The sequence below is a fragment of the Poecilia reticulata genome, linkage group LG1, assembly GCF_000633615.1.
Source record: "Poecilia reticulata strain Guanapo linkage group LG1, Guppy_female_1.0+MT, whole genome shotgun sequence".
NCBI lineage: Eukaryota > Metazoa > Chordata > Actinopteri > Cyprinodontiformes > Poeciliidae > Poecilia > Poecilia reticulata.
In genome coordinates this window covers 701,400-719,300 of record NC_024331.1, presented here as the reverse complement: position 1 = coordinate 719,300, position 17,901 = coordinate 701,400, and the positions used below count along the sequence as shown (strand labels likewise).

Below are 17,901 nucleotides of genomic sequence, written 5' to 3'. Positions count from 1 at the left end.
ACAGTTACAACGTAAAAACTCACCCCCATATTTTCCCATATTTCCTATAGCACTCTTGATCAAAGTTGAAGAACCCCTAATTACAAAAATAATGTTACATTAGAAATATAATATAATTTAGAGAACATCCATCCATCCATTTTCTTTCACCCTTGTCCCTCAGTGGGGTCGGGAGGGGTGCTGGTGCCCATCTCCAGCTAACGTTCCGGGCGAGAGGTGGGGTCACCCTGGACAGGTCGCCAGTCTGTCGCAGGGCAACACAGAGACACACAGGACAAACAACCATGCACACACACTCTCACACCTAGGGACAATTTAGAGAGGCCGATTAACCTGACAGTCATGTTTTTGGACTGTGGGAGGAAACCGGAGTACCCGGAGAAAACCCACGCATGCACAGGGAGAACATGGAGACTCCATGCAGAAAGACCCCAGGCCGGAAATCGAACCCAGAACCTTCTTGTTGCAAGGCAACAGCTCTACCAACTGCGTCACTGTGCAGCCCATTTAGAGAACACGTTTTATATAATTTTCAGCAGATTGAATTAATAAATAATGGGTCATCTTAAAGAATGTTGTTCAAATAAGCTAAATTACATTATTCTGATTTAATGTTTTAAAAAATATATTTTATAAATTAGAGTTAAATTGAAATGCATATCTGTGATGGCAGGGGACGGCGGGGAGAGAGGGAGAGGGTGAAAAAGGGGGAGGGGGAGAGGAGAGGGGTGAGGAGGAGGAGAGAAGGCGGGGAGGGTTAGGTTTAGGTAAGAAGAAGGGTGAGGTTAAGGTAAGAATGAAGATTTGGTGAGGGGTTAGGAGGGGGGGAGAGATGGAAATTGGGGGAGAAGAGGGGAGGAGAAGAGTAATGGGGGAGAGAGAGGGAAGACAGGAATAGAATGATGAAGAAAGAGAGTGAGGGGGGGAATTTATAGGTGAGAAGGGAGAGAGTTTCTACTCTGTAAGGGGGGGGAGTAGAAATATAGAGTGGAGAGAGATATGGAAAAGGGTGAGTGTAGGATTGAGTATTATTGTGGATATTCTGGTGTTCGTTCACTTCCGGTTGTTAAAAGAAGAGTGTTTTTCAAGGTTTAAATCCTGGTGGTAAGTAGGTTTTATAATAATGTTCTGTTCCAAAAATCTATGAATAGTATTAAAAAGTAAATATAGAATGTTAAAGTTATGGAAGATGCCTGTATGTTATTTATGTAAATCAACATGTAAGTTATATTAAAAATCCATAAGTTTATCAATATGAAACTGTAAAAGTTATAGGAAGTATCATTTAAAACTCTAGTTGGATTTATGTGTTAGATAAAAAGTTCCCTGTCGTTTTAGCAGTTTAAAGAGCAGCACCAGTGTTCCCAGATGTGTTGTGCCGTGGGGGGTGTCCAGTGTATTCTGTCCTCTGTTGTGTGAAATTTTGTCTGTTGGATTGGTGGGATGACGTGGTGGTGCAGTTTTTGGGACACTTCTGTGATTGTCTCATTGGTCTTTCTGAGGTTTTGTTTTTGTGTGAAGAGGAGTCTTCCTGAGAAGTTTAGAAGTGGTGTGTAGATGTCTGCGTGTGGAAAGGTATCTTGTGCTGTGTTTAGGAGAACGGTAAATAGATTGCGTATTGTGTTTTGGTCCCCGTAGCCCTTGTTGTTTATTCCAAAGGAGAGGAGGACTTTTCTGGTTTTGTTGCAAGTTCTGGTTTTCTTAAAGATGTGGTTAGCATGTTTGAATTGTGCTCCTGGGTAGCAGTCGATTTGGATGTTTGGATTGATGGGTCTGGGTAATCTTCTGAGGTAAGAGTCAGGATTATTGTAGGTTTGCTGGGGTTTAAGTGCCATTTCTCCATTTTGTTGCCCTGGTGGGTGTGAGTGGTGATCAAGGGTTTGGGGATTGTTGCTATGGGTTTGAGTGAGGTTTTGAGGATGTCTGGGAGGGTCAGTTGGTTGGAGGGGGCTGGTTCCTGTGAGTTGTGGATCAGGTTTGTTTTTGTGGTGTTATGTGAGTTTTGTGGGTGCAAGCGGGGCTCGGGGTCCCCTTGAGTTGAGCTAACTGTCTCTGTTTCTTTCTGTGTGTTAGGTGTGTGCATGCGTGGTGTGTGAGTCCTTTGTGTTTGTTCCCTTCCTTTGTGTTGGGTCTGATCCTGTTGTGTTTGCGGCGGTTTGTTGGTTGTTGGAGTTGGTTTGATGCGTGCTTCTGTAATTGTTTTCCTGGCTGTGGCTAAGGTGATTTGTTTAATTCCTCTTATATTTTTCTGTGCTTTTCTGGTTGCTCCATTAAGAATCCATTGTAATTGTTTTTTTGGTGCTTTTTGGAGTTCAGTGAGTAGTACTACTATTTCTTCCTCTGTTTGTTTCTGATTTGTTTGTTTTTTTTGGTGTTCTACTAGGAAGATTTTGAAGGCTATTTCAATCCAATCAGTGAGGGTTTTTTGTTTGTCTGGCACGTTTTGTTTCTTTTCTATGGAAGTTGTTGAAGTTAAATTAAAATCTTAGTTTAATTGTTTCTTATTAATAGTTTTTTTTATCTAAGAATTGGGGCTTAAGGTTCAAGAAATTAGTAAATTTGTTTCTATAAAAAAATCTCTTTCTTTCAAAAAATAATGTGGATTAAAGTTAGGGGATTAAGTTCTGTTATTTATCGAGGGAAATTTTTATCTGTGTTAGGATTCAGATTTGGGTTTGTTTGTTTAAAGATGTTTTTGGTTCTCAAAACAGGTTAAAGTTATGAGTATTAAGTTTACTTATTTGTTAAGCTAAGTTTTTGTTTTTATCTGAGGTTTACAATTTAAGAGTGGGCTTTTTAAAATTAATTATAATAGGGTGGTTTTGTTTTTTGGATCTAAAAAAGGTTTAAAGTTTAAGAGTTAAGTTTTATTCTATTCTTCAGGGATGTTTTCAGTTTTAACGGTTTGAGGTTTATCAGTTAAGTTTTAGTTGTTATATTAATATTTTGGACCTGAAAGCAGTTAAGGTTTCTGAGTTGTTTTTAAACCTTTTCTTTCTGAAATAAGTTTTTTTGGGGGGTTTGAGGGTTACTTTTTCTTCCAATAAGTTTTTGTGTATGAAAAAGGTTTTAAGTTTGGGCCTTGAGTGTTATTGTTTATAGAAGGAGGTTTGGATAATTCAAAATAAAATCGTATTTAAGAAATGTATGTGCGAGAATTAAATGTATTTCTATATTTATGTTTATATAAAAAATATTTACTCATACCTTTAGTTAGACAGTAGATCAGAAAAGTCCAGATAGATGATATTCCTGAAAATCTGAACCAAAACCAAATCTCTGTTGCACAAACCAACTAACAGGATCTTCTGTAGTTTAGCCCAAAGACCCTAAAATACCTTATTAGACTTTTAAACTGAATTGTGAGTTGATAGTTTTCACATCTTGAAATTTCAAGCAGTTTAGAAAAGTCAGGTGTGGCTCTACAACATAATCAAGAGACTCATCTCTAGTTGCAAAGCGAAAATAGAAACAGCTTTACTTTTGTCTTAATAAATTGCATTAGTGTGGTTTTAAACACAAAGGATTAAAATGGATGTCTAAAGATGTCTAAATGTGTCAGAAACGTTTGTTAGGATTGTTAGGGATAAATTTGGATCATATCAAGCAGATTAATGTTTGATTTTTAAAGTGTTTGTTTTTTCTATATTAGAACAGGACATGTAGGTTTAACAGCTTTCAACTTGTTTCCTTTGGCTAAATAAGGGAAATGACTGACCTTTATTATCCATAAAAAGTAATTGGACAATGATTGTAGAACAGGTTCATACTCTCATTACTGCCAATACAAATACAGCATTTTACCCAAGCGTGAAACAGTAATGAGCAATAAGGACATGTAGTTGAGAATCTTTAAAGGTTCACAAAGTGTGCAAATCTTGTACATTTAAATCAGCATTTATCCTTTTAGATTTTCAAAAAATAAATAAATAAAACAAAAATTACAAAGGCTGCATAGACTTCTGAAGAAGATCCAAGAAATGTAATATATTTGATTAAAATGTTAACATGATCTACTTTTCATACTACAGGTGCGGTTTAAAAAGTGTTATWCATACCCTTCGATAATGCAGCATTGTTCCAAAAAATGGGACAGGTTTAGGACCAGAGATACCTAATTTCTTGAAAGTTCCATAAGGCCAGTAGGCGTACCTGTGGATAAATAAGCCTGAAAAATTATGTGTGAAGTAAAAACAAAAGCAGTAAATTCTGAGCGGAAGAGAATAGAACAAATGTCAGTTTCAGATTCAAGTAACTGGAAGAAATAAAAAGATCAACACTCATTCATTAACACTCACACAAGGAGGAGCGTGACAAAGGCAACCAGCAGAGTCCATGTCTCCGTGGAGAAGTACAAGAAGTAACCCATCTGTCCTCTCAGTGGAAGTATCTGGCTCTGTGATGCCAAATGTCACCACCTGTACCTTTTATCTCCTGCTGCACGGATCTGTTACGCAAGGKGAAGTGTGTGAAAGTTAAACCAATGTTAGCGAGGTGTGTCAAAGGAATATTGTCAAGATAATATTACTAATCTTCTCTAATGATGACGTCTTATCCATTATAGATCTCAGGCTTGAATGATTACTGCTCCATTGGAGAATGTCTACTACTTTAAAATTGCATTACAATACATAATATTATTTATTTTGTTGTATCTTTTTTGAGATCTCTGAATACAATCTAAATTGAGAGCCACTTTCAACAGTTTTACTACGTCAGTAAAACTGTTGAAAGTGGCTCAGTTCTCAGTTCTTAATGCCATTTTTCCTCAGTTTGTTTTTAAGATATCTATCATAAATACTGTACTCATTCAGACATGCCCAGTCATGTTATTGGATTTATGAGTGGCAGAAACTGCTTTTATTGTTTTATAGGAGAGCCAAATGAGGCCAGAGGGTGACCAGTTACGTAATTCTTAAGGGAGGGAGTACACGGCTGGTGAGTGCAGTCGAATTCAAAGTACAAAAAAAAAAACCTGAGCTCAACAGACTTTAGTTATGCTACATCAGTTATGGACTTTTTTCCTTTCATCTCCTCTGAAACATGGTTTCTTCTGATCTCATTTATCTCCATATTTGTTTTGTAAGTATTTTTTGTGATCAAATATAAATTGTGCTCACTCTGAATATGAATACTCTTCAAAATAAATGCATCAAAATGTTGTTATTGCCATGAAAATAAGTTACACTTGCTGTGCTGCATCCTGTCCAGGTATGGCCACTGGACATATGGAGTGTTTGAGAAGTTGGGGGTCAGGGGACCAAAGCCACTCATGTATTGGGGGACAGTTGGGAGGCACAACCAGGTAATTAGATAGTATGACAGGAATAAATAAGGGGTGTTTTATGTTTTCACCATGCACATTTATGTATGATAATAAATAGAAAATACTAAAAAGATGTTTCATTTTTCAGGTGTACTACTTGGATGACTATGAATGTGCTAAAAAGTATGGAAGAATATGGGGGTGGGTCCAAACTTTTTTTTTTTGTAATTTACAACCAGTAGTTGCATCTACTTTAATTTTGTTTCTGTATTTCCTAAACTTTAATATTTGGGAAGTCAGAAATCTTAATTGTTTTATGCCAAACTGCCCAGCAGCTAAAGATATGTGTAATGTGTGTTATTGTTCAGCTTGTATGAGCTCAGGAGGCCCATGCTGGCTGTGATGGATCCTGAAATGCTGAAAATCATCCTTGTTAAAGAGTGCTTCACATACTTTACCAACCGAAGAGTAAGGACACATAAGATAAACAGCGAAAGGAACCAGTGTTTGAAATCCTGCCTCTCTTCTCTAATAATAAGAGCAGTTTCAGTTTCTTTTGCTCTTATAGCTTTTCATTAAGCCTAAAATCACAAATAAACCTGCTATATTTTTGTTAGAACTTCCGCCTGAATGGGGACCTCTACGACGCAGTGAACGTTGCTGAAGATGATCAGTGGAGGCGAATTCGTAACCAAGTTACTCCTTCATTCACCTCTGGGCATATAAAAGAGGTAGGACAGTTCAGGTCAGAGATTTACATAAGCTCATTAAATTAATGTCATATTTGGACTCTCAGTTATGGAATAAACACTAAACTAATATTTGATCAAACATCCCATTGCCAGATGAAGCTTGCAATGAGACGCGTCCATGCTTTTTGAAGCCAACAAACATGGACTTTGGGCTTTCTGGCCTCTCTTCTTGTTGGAAATAACACATGCAAGTTCCTCAAACTATCCCCCACAGATGAAAAACAAAACAAAACTTCAGGATGATGAGGAACAATCCAATAACCACCCAGACTCAAGCCTGTCATAAACTGAAAACAATAGGGACTCTAGTCCATAAAGTGAGTTTTACTGTGTAAAAAAGGCAGTAAACCTTTCCCTAGTAGCAGGGAAAGAAGCAACACGGTTTATTGTTCGGGAACTTCAATGTACAACCACTGCTGATTGGTGGAGAATAGCAAACTGCTTGATTGAAAGCAAATGTGCAGATTAATGCAGGGACAGAAAGGATTTGCTTTCTAAAAAAATTACAAAATACATGACACAAAAACTATTTTTTGTACATTTATCACATCAGCTGAAAAACATACAAATTACAATCTGTTGGCTTCCCCATGACTATTAGATATTGATGTCTAAAATATTTATTTATAATCCTGTCCATGTATGAATTATAAAAAAAAATAACTTTAATTTCTTTGGTGTTTTATCAGTGCACCCAAAAAAGAACAGCAAATGTTCAAATCATAAATACAAATATAAATATTTGTGTGACATTCATGTCCATAATGAGTGGAAACATAAGCATCTGGTTGGAAGTGTACGCACACAAATATCTTCACTCACTGTATGAATATTCTCTTTTCTTCTTCCTTTAGATGTTCAACATAATGCAGCATCATTCCCACAAGATGGCTGCTGGCTTGCAATCTAAGGAGGACAACAATGAAGTTATTACCATAAAAGAGTAAGTAACCCAGAGCATATTATATGACAGAAAAGTTTCTTCTCTGGTTTAGTGAACAATAAATAGTTGTTTTTATTAAGAACTAGCAATTTAGCCTACAACACAGGAGAACAACTGCAGCAGTGGCTGCTTCCCCTGCTGGACATGATTTGTGGCCATCATTGCAAATTGGATGGTTTGCTGTAAAGATAACTGAGACAAAACAGATAACTGGAATTTACCAATTTTCAACAACCAAAATATTTGAAAGTACAACAAATAAGACAATAATGATGCATTTAATCATTAGATTATGTCAGACACACTTTTTGGACATGGCTATAAGCCTTTAATTTAGATATTAGGCTTTTACATTAATGATCTATTTATTGATGATTTTCTGGTTATCATTTCTGTCATATTTACATTACCTTTCCATTTTTTTGCATTATATTTTGTATTTGAGGTACCAAACTGCATGCGATCTCCTAGTGCTGAACACATTTACATACAGGCTGGAAACCTGAACCATGTGGCTGTATCTGGTGTGTATTCTAGCATTTTTGGACCCTACAGCATGGATGTGATGGTGAGCTGTGTATTTAGTGTGGACCTGGACTCAATCAACGAGCCTTCAAATCCCTTCATTACGCATGCTTCGAAGCTTTTTAGATTTCCTGTGCCTCTTTTCTTGTTTCAAGGTATTGCTGTTTGATTTCACCTTTTTGTCCATTAAAACTGCATTATCCAGCATTAAAACCGTGTGCTTTCTATGCTCCTCAGGGTTTTTTCCTTTCTTTCTTCCTCTGCTGAAGTTTCTTGGAGTTTCACTATTCCCCAAGTCCTCTACTGCTTTCTTTAGAACAGTTGTGGAGAAAATAAGAGCAGAACGGAATGCGAGCTCAAGAAAGGTTTGCCAAAAATACACTAGTGCTACACAGTCCTGAATGTTCACAAATGTACCTGTAAATCCTATAAAGTGAATATATTGTGCTTTGAAATCCTTCCTTTTCACATGTAAATTACTCACTTATGGTGTACATGAAGTAGAACTGCAATGCTTTGATCCTCATTATTGTAGTTCCACAGACTTTAACCAGACACTGTGAAGAGCCTCTGGTGCAGGGGGACGATATAAGGAATACACACTAGAACCGAACGTGTTGACTTATTTACTTTGCAACTTCTGCATAATTCAACTTGGAATACAAAATCACTGTGATAAAAAATGACAGATTCACAAAACTGATAAGCCAGAAGTCATGACTGTGTTTAGCAGTTCTACAGCAAATGTAGTGAAGTCATAGCCACAAAAATGTTATAGGCAATAGAGGAAAATTAAAAGACTGAAAGACATAAGCTAAAAAGAATATAAAGATATCTACGCAGCACTGGAGAGAATAAATTTAAATTTTTTTGCACTCCTATGCACTTACAGTACTGAAAAAATTTCTTTAAGGACTGAAAAACTGCATTTTGTCTGATATGTCCATTTAAAAACTATGTTCAGTCAAAGCTACAGTAACATAAAATTATGTTTTTCTACTTTCTGATCCATTTTTAGAATGTGGCCGATATCCTTCAGTATTTTATTAACTATCAAACAAAAAACCTCACCAAAGTAATGCAGAATCAAGGTAATTATAAAAGGATTTAACTATACTCTTAGATACAAACTTGATTCTTACACGATATCATCACCAGTGTTAATGTGCCTTTAACTGATTCCCCTCTCATCCGTTCCAATAGGTCTTAATGATCATGAGATTCTTTCCCAAGTCACAATGCTCATCTTTGCTGGGTATGAAACTAGTGCCACCACTCTTACTTTCTTAGCGTACACATTGGCAAGGAATCCTGAAGTCATGAAACATCTGCAGCAGGAAATAGACTCAACTTTTCCAGAGAAGGTACAACCAACATTTCTGGCAAACCATCAAAGATTACAATGCATAAACATAACACACAAAAAAATACTATGTTTTAATTCCTCAGGGTCCCATCCGCTATGAAAGTCTGATACAGATGGGGTATCTCAGCAGTGTGGTCGATGAGTGTTTGAGGTAACGTGTTTGATTTTTGTGTTTCGTAAAGAATTTAAGGTAAAAAGCTCTGTGTTTTTGCAGACTCTACCCCCCAGCTGCACGTCTGGAGAGAATGGCTAAAGGAACTGTGAAGATCAAAGGAATCACAATCCCCAAGGACATGATTGTTATGATTCCAGTTTATGCTCTGCACCGTGACCCAGAGTTGTGGCCAAATCCAGAGGAGTTCAAACCTGAGCGGTGAGCTGACCAGTGCTGAGATTTACACTTTAAACTCTTACTGAGTACTTTCAGTAAAATGTTAGACCTTGTTGCAGTGGTGTATAATAACTCCTAGGAATTGACTTGATGGTTATTAAAATCTTTTGTTTTTTTGCCTGTCAAACCTTATCTTGGATTTTTCTTTTTCAAAATTCAACAATCACTAAATTACATTTATTGAATTAGTCCAGTTTGTATCATCGATTGTGTGTTGCTTGTTTAACAAGCTGAATTAGACCAAAATTTTCAAGTATATTGACAGCGTGTAATCTTTGAAATCTCCCACAATTATTTAACAGTCAGAATCAATGCATATACTGTAAGAGATATAAAATAAAAGTCAATACAGAAGTTTTTCAAAGTGATCTCATTGTTTACCTTGTCCTGTGTTAGAGGCCTGGCGTTAACAGCGATGAAAAGATTAGCAGTGAGTAGTAATTTCCCGGCTTGATTAAAAGTGACTCTATGCTGGTGGAAAAGATAATAAAGCTCCCAGTAAATATTGTAATGAAAATAATAATGTCCTTGTGACAATTTGCTAGAAGGCAAGCATCTGCACCTGCAATTAAAAACCTGCACTCTTTTAAGTTCTCTATAATTTACTGATAAGGCACTGGGACTTTTAGTAAATATCACTATAGGCCCAGTGTGTATTAATTTAGAGTTTAATTGCTTAAAAAATAAAAACAAACAAAGCAAATTTCACAAATTCTCAAGGATCACTTTGACAATTTGTGAAATTTGTTTAGGAAAATAACTATAAACACACAACCATACTTTGAGTTTTTATCATTGTCGACCGACATTCGACTGTCAGTTGTCAGTTTCTTTGATTTATTCAATTGCCCTCATTGTACATGGTCTAATGAGTGCAATGGGTTTGCACATTCCTACTGATAAAATGATAAAACACACAGCCAAGCAGTTAAAAGTGTCATACTACTTTATGAATCATTCTCTTTTTGTGCTGTTTTTTAAGATTTAGTAAGGAGAACAAACAGAGCATCAACCCGTACACTTACCTGCCGTTTGGGATCGGACCACGGAACTGTCTGGGGATGCGATTTGCTCTGGTAATGATCAAACTGGCCTTGGTGAAAGTTTTGCAGAACTACAGCTTCCTGGTCTGTGACGAGACTGAGGTATTATTACAAAAATCGTTTTCTTTCAAACATATACAGTAAGAAATGTCAAAGCACATACTGCAGAAAATAGAAAAGAACCTACTTGACTTTTCTTTATTTCCCAAGATCCCTCTGAGGATGCACCCTGAGGGCCTGATGGGACCTCTGCAGCCAATCAAACTAAAGCTACAGAAACGCTCCCTCAACTCAGCAGACGTGGACGACTGATGACTGACTGTACATCGCTCAAGGCTAAGCCTATGCATGCAGTTGTTGGTAGCAGTTTGATTTGATAAAGAGCATTTAATACTAATTTTTGTTTATGTTAATGAACAGCAATATTTCAGTTCAATATTTTGGAACATTGTCTTTAGAAAAACATTTATCAAAGTATGAACTTAGTAAAGAGAAAGTTAAGATATTAAGATAATTTCTCCAAAAATATTCTTAAGAATTATATTGAAATACGATTGATGAAAGAGCACAATTTTTTACTATATTATTTCCAAACTGTTACTTTTTACAAAATATTTTGTCCACATAAAGTAAATCTTTTTCCATTTTTAACTCCTCATAAGCAATACTGACAACACATTATGAAAAAAGAATCCCAGATGTCATGTACGACAGCTGCAGAGACATGCCTTCCAGAAAGTACATATTTCATCTATTTGCTAAACGTAAGATCGTTTATCTGCAAAAATCTTCAACCACGCTGTTTTACAAACCAAATTTAAAACACTTTTAGTGCCTAACAGAACCATTTTCTCCACCATTACTTTAAATAATTCTAATAATGGGATGAATTGCAGTCTTCCTAGTAGGAAGTCATTTTCCTGGTGATCCAAAAGTGGGAAATGGTTGACATGAATGTGGAAGTGACTCCTTTAACATCGTTCTTAACCCAGACTATAAACTGTCGTTAATCCTATACAGATGGATGGTTAGAGAACTCCTTACCTGATCAACCTAAACAAGAGGGGATTTGTTAATCAAAGAAAAACTTTAGCTCATGTATGAAGATTACTACATATCCTACAACAAATACACAAAGCTGAGACTAAAGTGACAAAAGTGGAAGTAGTTCTTAATTTGTTCAACTGAGCTTTATTCCATAAAGTGATGGGTCAAACTAACTTCCAGATGGTTAAACCACATTCACAATAATGACAATGTAAGTTTTTCTTTTCAATTGAAAAAAAATATAATAGGGGTGCAATATTTATGCCCTTTCTTTTTTCTCATTTATAAAACAAAAAAGTATAATAGGAGAATAAAAAAGATTGACCTGTGTAAAAATGTATTTTTTTTTTTACATAAGTTTTAGAAATCAAAAAGGATGAGTATAATTAGCACAAATCTCAGTGCTGATAATATATCTGGTTTGGCTATAAGGCCACAATAATATATGTGAAATATGTGTATGTCTAGATTATGCAAGCTACTTTTAAATCTAATCTGGCATACTTGTATCTAGATATTTAGCAATATTAGATACCCTGGTAAAGGAGTTCTAGTGACTAATTTAAAATCTATGCAGGAGCCAATTACTTACATGTGAATTATTTTTTACAATAATCTGTAAAAGTAATACACATAAGACAGGTTTGTCTTTAAAAATACTCAATTACATCTCTGCTTACCATGTTAAAATGGTTAAAAAATCTATTTGTAAAAAAAATGTTATGCTAGCCCTTCCATATGAAGTTGTACATTTTCAATTGTAAAAGCAAGATCAAGTAAATATGACCTTCGGGTTTTGAGATGTAAACAGTTAGGGTTTATGAGTGCTTTACAATCCTGGGTCATAATACCAAGCTGACAAAGCAGTGGAGAACAAACATATGAGTCACATGTCTGGGTGTTAAATTAGGTGAAAAGGTAGCTGGAGTTTCAGTACAGAGAGCTCAGTAACTGCTTGGGTTAGGGTTGGGCCATTTGGCCTTTAGATAAAACAAATAATCCAGGTTTCATTAGTCCATACAATGGGTTAAGGTTAGCAACTTCTCTTTAGGCCAGTCAATGTGTTCTTTAGCAAACATATTTCCAGAATAACATTTTTTTTTATATTTAGATTCTTATGTTGGCTTCACATAATGGTTTCAGTACATGTACATGATCATGTACTAAGTTTTGGCAATTTTTTCACTTCTTCATAGTTTAAGGCATTTGGAATAATTTTGGCAAAGAAACCCAAAATTCTCTGCACCATGAGCCCCAGAAAAGTTTTTTGACAGGTATTTGCAACATTTATAACCGGACCCTGCACTACAAAAAGGCCTAAAGAGCCACTGGCTTCTGTTGTCACTCATGGGATTTTTAAGAAACAAGAAAACAAGGAAAATAAAGCAACACTTTTATCAAAAATATATGCCCACTGCTTTTTATATTAAAAATGCATTTTACTTTCTTTTGATATTGTTAGAAGATAAATACTAATTGTTTTTTATTTTTGAAACAGTCTCAAAAAGTCAACAACAAATCCTAAAAGTAAGAATGAATCAGATAAAAATAAAAGATCATCATCATTGCACAAACTGTAGAGAACATGTTGGCCAAAACTCAGGTAAGGTCACACTGCAGCAACCAGTGTGCTGCAGTGTGAAACGTTTTAGACAAGTCCACAGAGAGAGCACCAACAGGAGAGCATGGCTAGGTGTTAATGATAAAACGAAGCACGAAAATCTCTCTCCCAGTTTTTATCGTTTTGCTCTTTTCTCTTGATCTCATCCTTCTTCTGTAATCTCCGTCCCTTTTCTTCTTTCTCTTGCTGTTGGTGTTTTACAGCATCAGCATCACCAGCTTTGAAGTGAGTCACTTTAGGTCTTTTTATTGGTCCAAATCCCAGACCTTTCTGGTCCCTTTTTAATACGGTGGATACGGGCTGCTTAGCGCCGTTTGCCTCTGGGCCCAGACCTGTACCCGGTTTCCAGCCGCAGCAAACCATCATCCTGTAGCTGTTGCTGGACGGGGGGAGGCAGTAATAAGGCGTGGGCTGAGGACGGTGCAGACTGAACTGATGCAGAGTAGAGGAAAGATGTGACGAGTGGCTGCTTCCGTACTCACAACGGCACACATCGCACCACTGAGGCTGGAGCAAACTGAGAACATTAAGAAAATATGTTAGAGCAGACATGCCAGAAATATCTGACTGTCTTTTAACTCAGTGAATATAGCACCATGAATTGGATTGTAAATTCTAGTGAAATAAGAGTGAATTCTTCTTTCAGTACAATGTGCATACAATATAGAAATTTGGATGGCTTTTTAGTCTATATTATTGTAGTTTGACAAATGTGCAACAGAACAGGCAGTTTACAAATAGCTGTATCTGAAAAAACAGATGTAGCATTATCACTATGAACCATTTGTTTTAGGATTTTAAAAAAATATAGTTTAGCACAGTTGATATCTGACACTAGACATGCATGAATTAAGTTACATTTTTAGGCTTTAAATATTGCTTCAAAGCACAGTTGATCTCCAAAACTAAAAGCTGCCCAGGAACTTTATTATGTTACATCCAGAAAGTATCAGCACAAAGCTGCACCCAGCTGCTTAGAGGAAGGTCATGGACACATGGTGGTCAAGTTGTTTCTTCTACAAACAGCAGGACAAAGTGTGCATACATTTGTGTGTTGCAGGTCTGCAGGTGTTTTAACCATTTCATTAAGTTCATACAGCTTGACTCCATTCACTAGTTAAATTGCATTTAAACTGTGTATGTATATAACTGATTCAAAAGAAATAGCCACAATTAGAAATATCTTAAATTAAAAAAAGACAGCCGTTTAAGTGGGTGAGGGCAAATCCAAATATAACCTCACAATTCAAGTTTTTACAAAAAAATGAAATTCAAATAAAATGAATTGACGTTTGTTGTTGTAATATTATAAAGTGAAAGTGGTATGAGTACTATTACAAGCCACTATATCTTAGGTAAACAGTCCAAACAAATGAGTGTTTTAGCTTCACATGTGCTTGTTTTGTATCCACATTAGGTTCCTATTAACTTACACAGATACTTTGTGGTTTTCGTCCTGGTCATGGAACACTGGACCAGCTCTACACCCTCAGCAGGGACCTGGACGGTGCATGGGAGTTCACCCAACCCGTCTACATGTGTTTTGTGGACTTGGAGAAGGTGTTCGACCGTGTCCCTCGGGGGACCTTGTGGGGGGTACTCCGGGAGTATGGGGTACCGGGCCCTTTGATACGGGCTGTCAGGTCCCTGTATGACCGGTGTCAGAGTCTGGTCCGCATTGCCAGACTCTGACAGAAAAGGGTAGAGTGCCTTCTCCGGGTCAGGGGGGTCGTCCTGCCTCAAGTGGAGGAGTTTAAGTWTCTGGGGATCTTGTTCACGAATGAGGGAAGAAGGGAGCGGGAGATCGACAAGCGGATTGGGGCAGCGTATGCAGTGAAGCACGTGCTGTACCGGTCCGTCGGGGTGAAAAGAGAGCTGAGTCAAAAAGCGAAGCTCTCGATTTACCGGTCRATCTACGTTCCCACCCTCATCTATGGTCACGAGCTTTGGGTCATGACCGAAAGAACGAGATCACGGACACAAGCGGCCGAAATGGGTTTCCTCCGCAGGGTGGCTGGGCTCTCCCTTAGAGATAGGGTGAGAAGCTCGGTCATCCGGGAGGGACTCAGAGTAGAGCCGCTGCTCCTCCACGTCGAGAGGAGCCAGTTGAGGTGGCTCCGGCATCTGGTCAGGATGTCTCCTGGACGCCTCCCTGGTGAGGTGTTCCAGGCACGTCCCACCGGGAGGAGGCCTTGGGGAAGACCCAGGACACGCTGGAGGGACTATGTCTCTCGGCTGGCCTGGGAACGCCTTGGGATTCCCCCGGAGGAGCTGGAAGAAGTGGCTGGGGAGAGGGAAGTCTGGGCCTCCCTTCTGAAGCTGCTGCCCCCGCGACCCGACCCCGGATAAGCAGAAGAAAATGGATGGATGGATGGATGGATGGATGGAGATACTTTGATCTGTTACTTCTGCATCCAGTAAAAGAGTTTATTTAATAAAGCTTTATTTGGATGGAAAAAAAAAGATTTCTTGTGATATGCAACATCACCTTTTCACAAAACACATTCAGATGAATGCAAGTTACAGTTATACAAGGGTATCTTAGTTTTTGTACGCCAACTGTAACTTCTTTGTACCAATAGTGCGATTTCTTCAGGCGTAATTACATGTTCTAACCTGCAATGAGACGGAGTTTCTCTCTTTGGACTTTTTCCAAAACTTAATAACTCTTCCAGGACGTCATCGTGGCCGGCTGTGAAGAAAGTGGGCAAGTAAAGATATTCAGAAAAAAATATACATATCAAAATATCATGAACACCGACTGGTTGGCACAGACAAATGAAGATACCTTCTGATGCCAGATCTTGGGCATCCTTGCCTCTTGTATCAACCACTCCGACCCAGGCTGCACCGTGCATCAGCAGCAGCCTCACTGCAGCTTTCTGTCCTGACCAGCTGGCACACATCACAGCTGTCCACAGATAGGAGTCCTGCAGGACAAAACGCAAACTGATAAATAACATTAAATCAAGCTGAAAAGAAACAACGCTTCTGGGTGTTGCTACCTGGAAATTAATGTCCACTCCTTTTGAGATCAGCTCCTTGAGTCCTGGAATGTCCCCCTGATGAGCGCAGCGCAGCAGCCTGAGCCCCTGCAGCTCCTGGGCTCTCTCTGACCTCTCTGACCGTCTTCTTTGGTTGTCTTCTCTTTCACGTCTTGCCTCCATTTGGACCACAGACTCGGGACGAACCTGCTGCACTCGTCCAGCCCTGACTCTCCTCCTCATTCTTCTATCAGAGCCCCTGTCACGGTTGTTCCTGTGGGTTGCTCTCACTGACTGATCCTTCTGGGATTTGTCATCTTTAATTAAGTCTTCATAGAACCTCTTGACTTCTTCTCCGCTTATTTTGGAACTTTTGTTGGTGGACGTTTGTTCCGTTCCGAAACTAAAAGCATCATGGTCATTGGCAGGAATAAATCCTAAAGCAGCCATTTGACGGGTCAAACTTCCGATTTTCCCGGTTAAAAGTTCGCTGCTGCTTCAACAGTTACCTTAACTAAGCAAAGCCAGTTGCCTGTTAACAGCACAGCAGTCCGTGCTGCAAATTGCAACAACAAATTGAAGGCTAAGCTAAATCCTAAACTATCTTTAGCCACAAGCACAACATAAACTAACCGCCAGCCGCGGTAAGCCGCTACTTTTAAATTAAGACGATACGGTAAATGATTAGACAATAATCCTACACATTACCAGGTCAGCTTAAAAACATACATTAGACAGAAACTCGGCATCATAAGCAAAAAGAGCAGGACATTTTCGTGATCTTTGAAGCTAACGTTGTTTTTTCCGGGAGCAATAAAACGTTCCGAGAACTCATTTGAGTGCTGCCACCTTCCGGTTTGGGTGTTAACATTTCTACTGAGAAGTGATTATTTTTCCTAGTTGAAATTCACCTTGAAATAAATTAGAAATCTTGTATTTCTGATCTCAGGCAGTTTGTATTCAATAAAATAAAAACATAAAAACCTATTTTTTTAACATTGAAAAAGCACTTTGAATTGCCTTGTTGCTGAAAATGTGCTATATAAATAAAATTACTTTACCTTACCTTTGTAGTATTTTAATCATTTGATTACTCTGAGATTTATTAAGGAATGTTTGAACTAAGCACACAAAATGAAGAGAAATGAGACATCCTTCAGCTTGTGTAGCTAACCATCCTGGTCGCTGAGTACAATAGTTTATAAAGCCTACAGTTTTTTTTTCTATGTTTACCAGAACATGGTAGAGTTTGATTTGATGTTTTTCCAAAATCTGTCTTTTAATTTTCCAAGATAAATGGAATGCTGTACTTGGAGCTGGTTCTCAAGTCACTTTCTGGGATGATCTTAATTCTTCACTGCACTTAACACAGGATCGGTTTTGAACGAAATATCAATCTGTGGCTTTTTGGACCTATTGTATCTGCATTACAGCTGATATGCTTCATATTTACACTGTAAATAGTTGGTAACGTTTTTTTTAGCATTACTAAAGGCCACCCAAATATTACCAGATCTACTTGCAGCAAAGCTTGAGAACCCGTGGTCTAATTTTTTAAAATCCATTTTGCCATGGCTTTACTAAGCTGTTTCTCATTAAATCTGGATGTAAACAGTGAGATTACACAGACGATGGCTTCCTCACATTATGATGACAACAAAACAAGGAGTTGTACAGAAGGCTCCCCTTTATTGTGTGATGGTATACATAAAGAATGTTACTACTGTTAGGAAAACTACAAAATATGAGTGATCTTCTTAAAATTACTTGTTTAGAATCAACAATGACATTTCTCCTCACTGAATTCACTCAAGGTGGCTCTGAGCCAAACGGAACACACTTTTACTCTCACTTTTCATCTGAATTGGATTTGATTTATTTATAATTTTCCTTATTTTTTATTACTCAAGCAAGAGTAAAACAGTATTTTATAAAAGTGTGACTTAAGTGGTGATTAAACCAC

The 17,901-nt window shown here is 37.7% G+C and overlaps 3 protein-coding genes across 3 annotated transcripts in view; 1 reads left to right on the top strand and 2 right to left on the bottom strand.

Annotated features, from left to right (window-relative positions):
* LOC103462633 (cytochrome P450 3A56-like) overlaps positions 1-4,409 on the bottom strand; it is a 19,538-nt gene extending 15,129 nt beyond the window's left edge. Inside the window, exons 1-2 of the mRNA XM_008405538.1 lie at positions 4,299-4,409; positions 4,059-4,152 (exon numbers count right to left, since the gene is read on the bottom strand). Of these exons, the coding sequence (XP_008403760.1) occupies positions 4,059-4,152; positions 4,299-4,369 (165 nt within the window). The 5' untranslated portion in view covers positions 4,370-4,409. The remainder of the gene's footprint in view (positions 1-4,058; positions 4,153-4,298) is intronic.
* A 544-nt stretch (positions 4,410-4,953) lies between these two features.
* LOC103462326 (cytochrome P450 3A30-like) lies at positions 4,954-10,683 on the top strand. Its single transcript, XM_008405022.2, has 14 exons — positions 4,954-5,082; positions 5,212-5,305; positions 5,415-5,467; positions 5,635-5,734; positions 5,884-5,997; positions 6,873-6,961; positions 7,499-7,641; positions 7,724-7,851; positions 8,505-8,577; positions 8,690-8,850; positions 8,936-9,003; positions 9,067-9,225; positions 10,226-10,388; positions 10,497-10,683. The coding sequence occupies exons 1-14, from the start codon at positions 5,012-5,014 to the stop codon at positions 10,596-10,598; spliced, it is 1,518 nt and encodes a 505-aa protein (XP_008403244.1). The 5' UTR covers positions 4,954-5,011; the 3' UTR covers positions 10,599-10,683.
* A 2,026-nt stretch (positions 10,684-12,709) lies between these two features.
* On the bottom strand, positions 12,710-16,890 carry gpank1 (G patch domain and ankyrin repeats 1). Its single transcript, XM_008405034.2, has 4 exons — positions 15,960-16,890; positions 15,743-15,884; positions 15,571-15,646; positions 12,710-13,471 (listed from the first exon to the last, which is right to left on the bottom strand). Exons 1-4 carry the CDS (start codon positions 16,386-16,388, stop codon positions 13,030-13,032), a joined length of 1,089 nt encoding a protein of 362 aa, XP_008403256.1. The 5' UTR covers positions 16,389-16,890; the 3' UTR covers positions 12,710-13,029.
* Between the last annotated feature and the right edge of the window lie 1,011 nt (positions 16,891-17,901).

Bases quoted from the DNA above. Each gene is read 5' to 3' on its own strand.
- LOC103462326 (XM_008405022.2), top strand. From the start codon at position 5,012: ATGGACTTTTTTCCTTTCATCTCCTCTGAAACATGGTTTCTTCTGATC. The intron at 5,735-5,883 runs GTAAGGACACAT...TATTTTTGTTAG, and splicing joins CATACTTTACCAACCGAAGA to AACTTCCGCCTGAATGGGGA. The intron at 7,852-8,504 runs GTTTGCCAAAAA...ATCCATTTTTAG, and splicing joins GGAATGCGAGCTCAAGAAAG to AATGTGGCCGATATCCTTCA.
- gpank1 (XM_008405034.2), bottom strand. From the start codon at position 16,388: ATGGCTGCTTTAGGATTTATTCCTGCCAATGACCATGATGCTTTTAGT. The intron at 15,885-15,959 runs GTAGCAACACCC...TTTGTCCTGCAG, and splicing joins GAGTGGACATTAATTTCCAG to GACTCCTATCTGTGGACAGC. The intron at 15,647-15,742 runs GTATCTTCATTT...CTTTCTTCACAG, and splicing joins CCAAGATCTGGCATCAGAAG to CCGGCCACGATGACGTCCTG.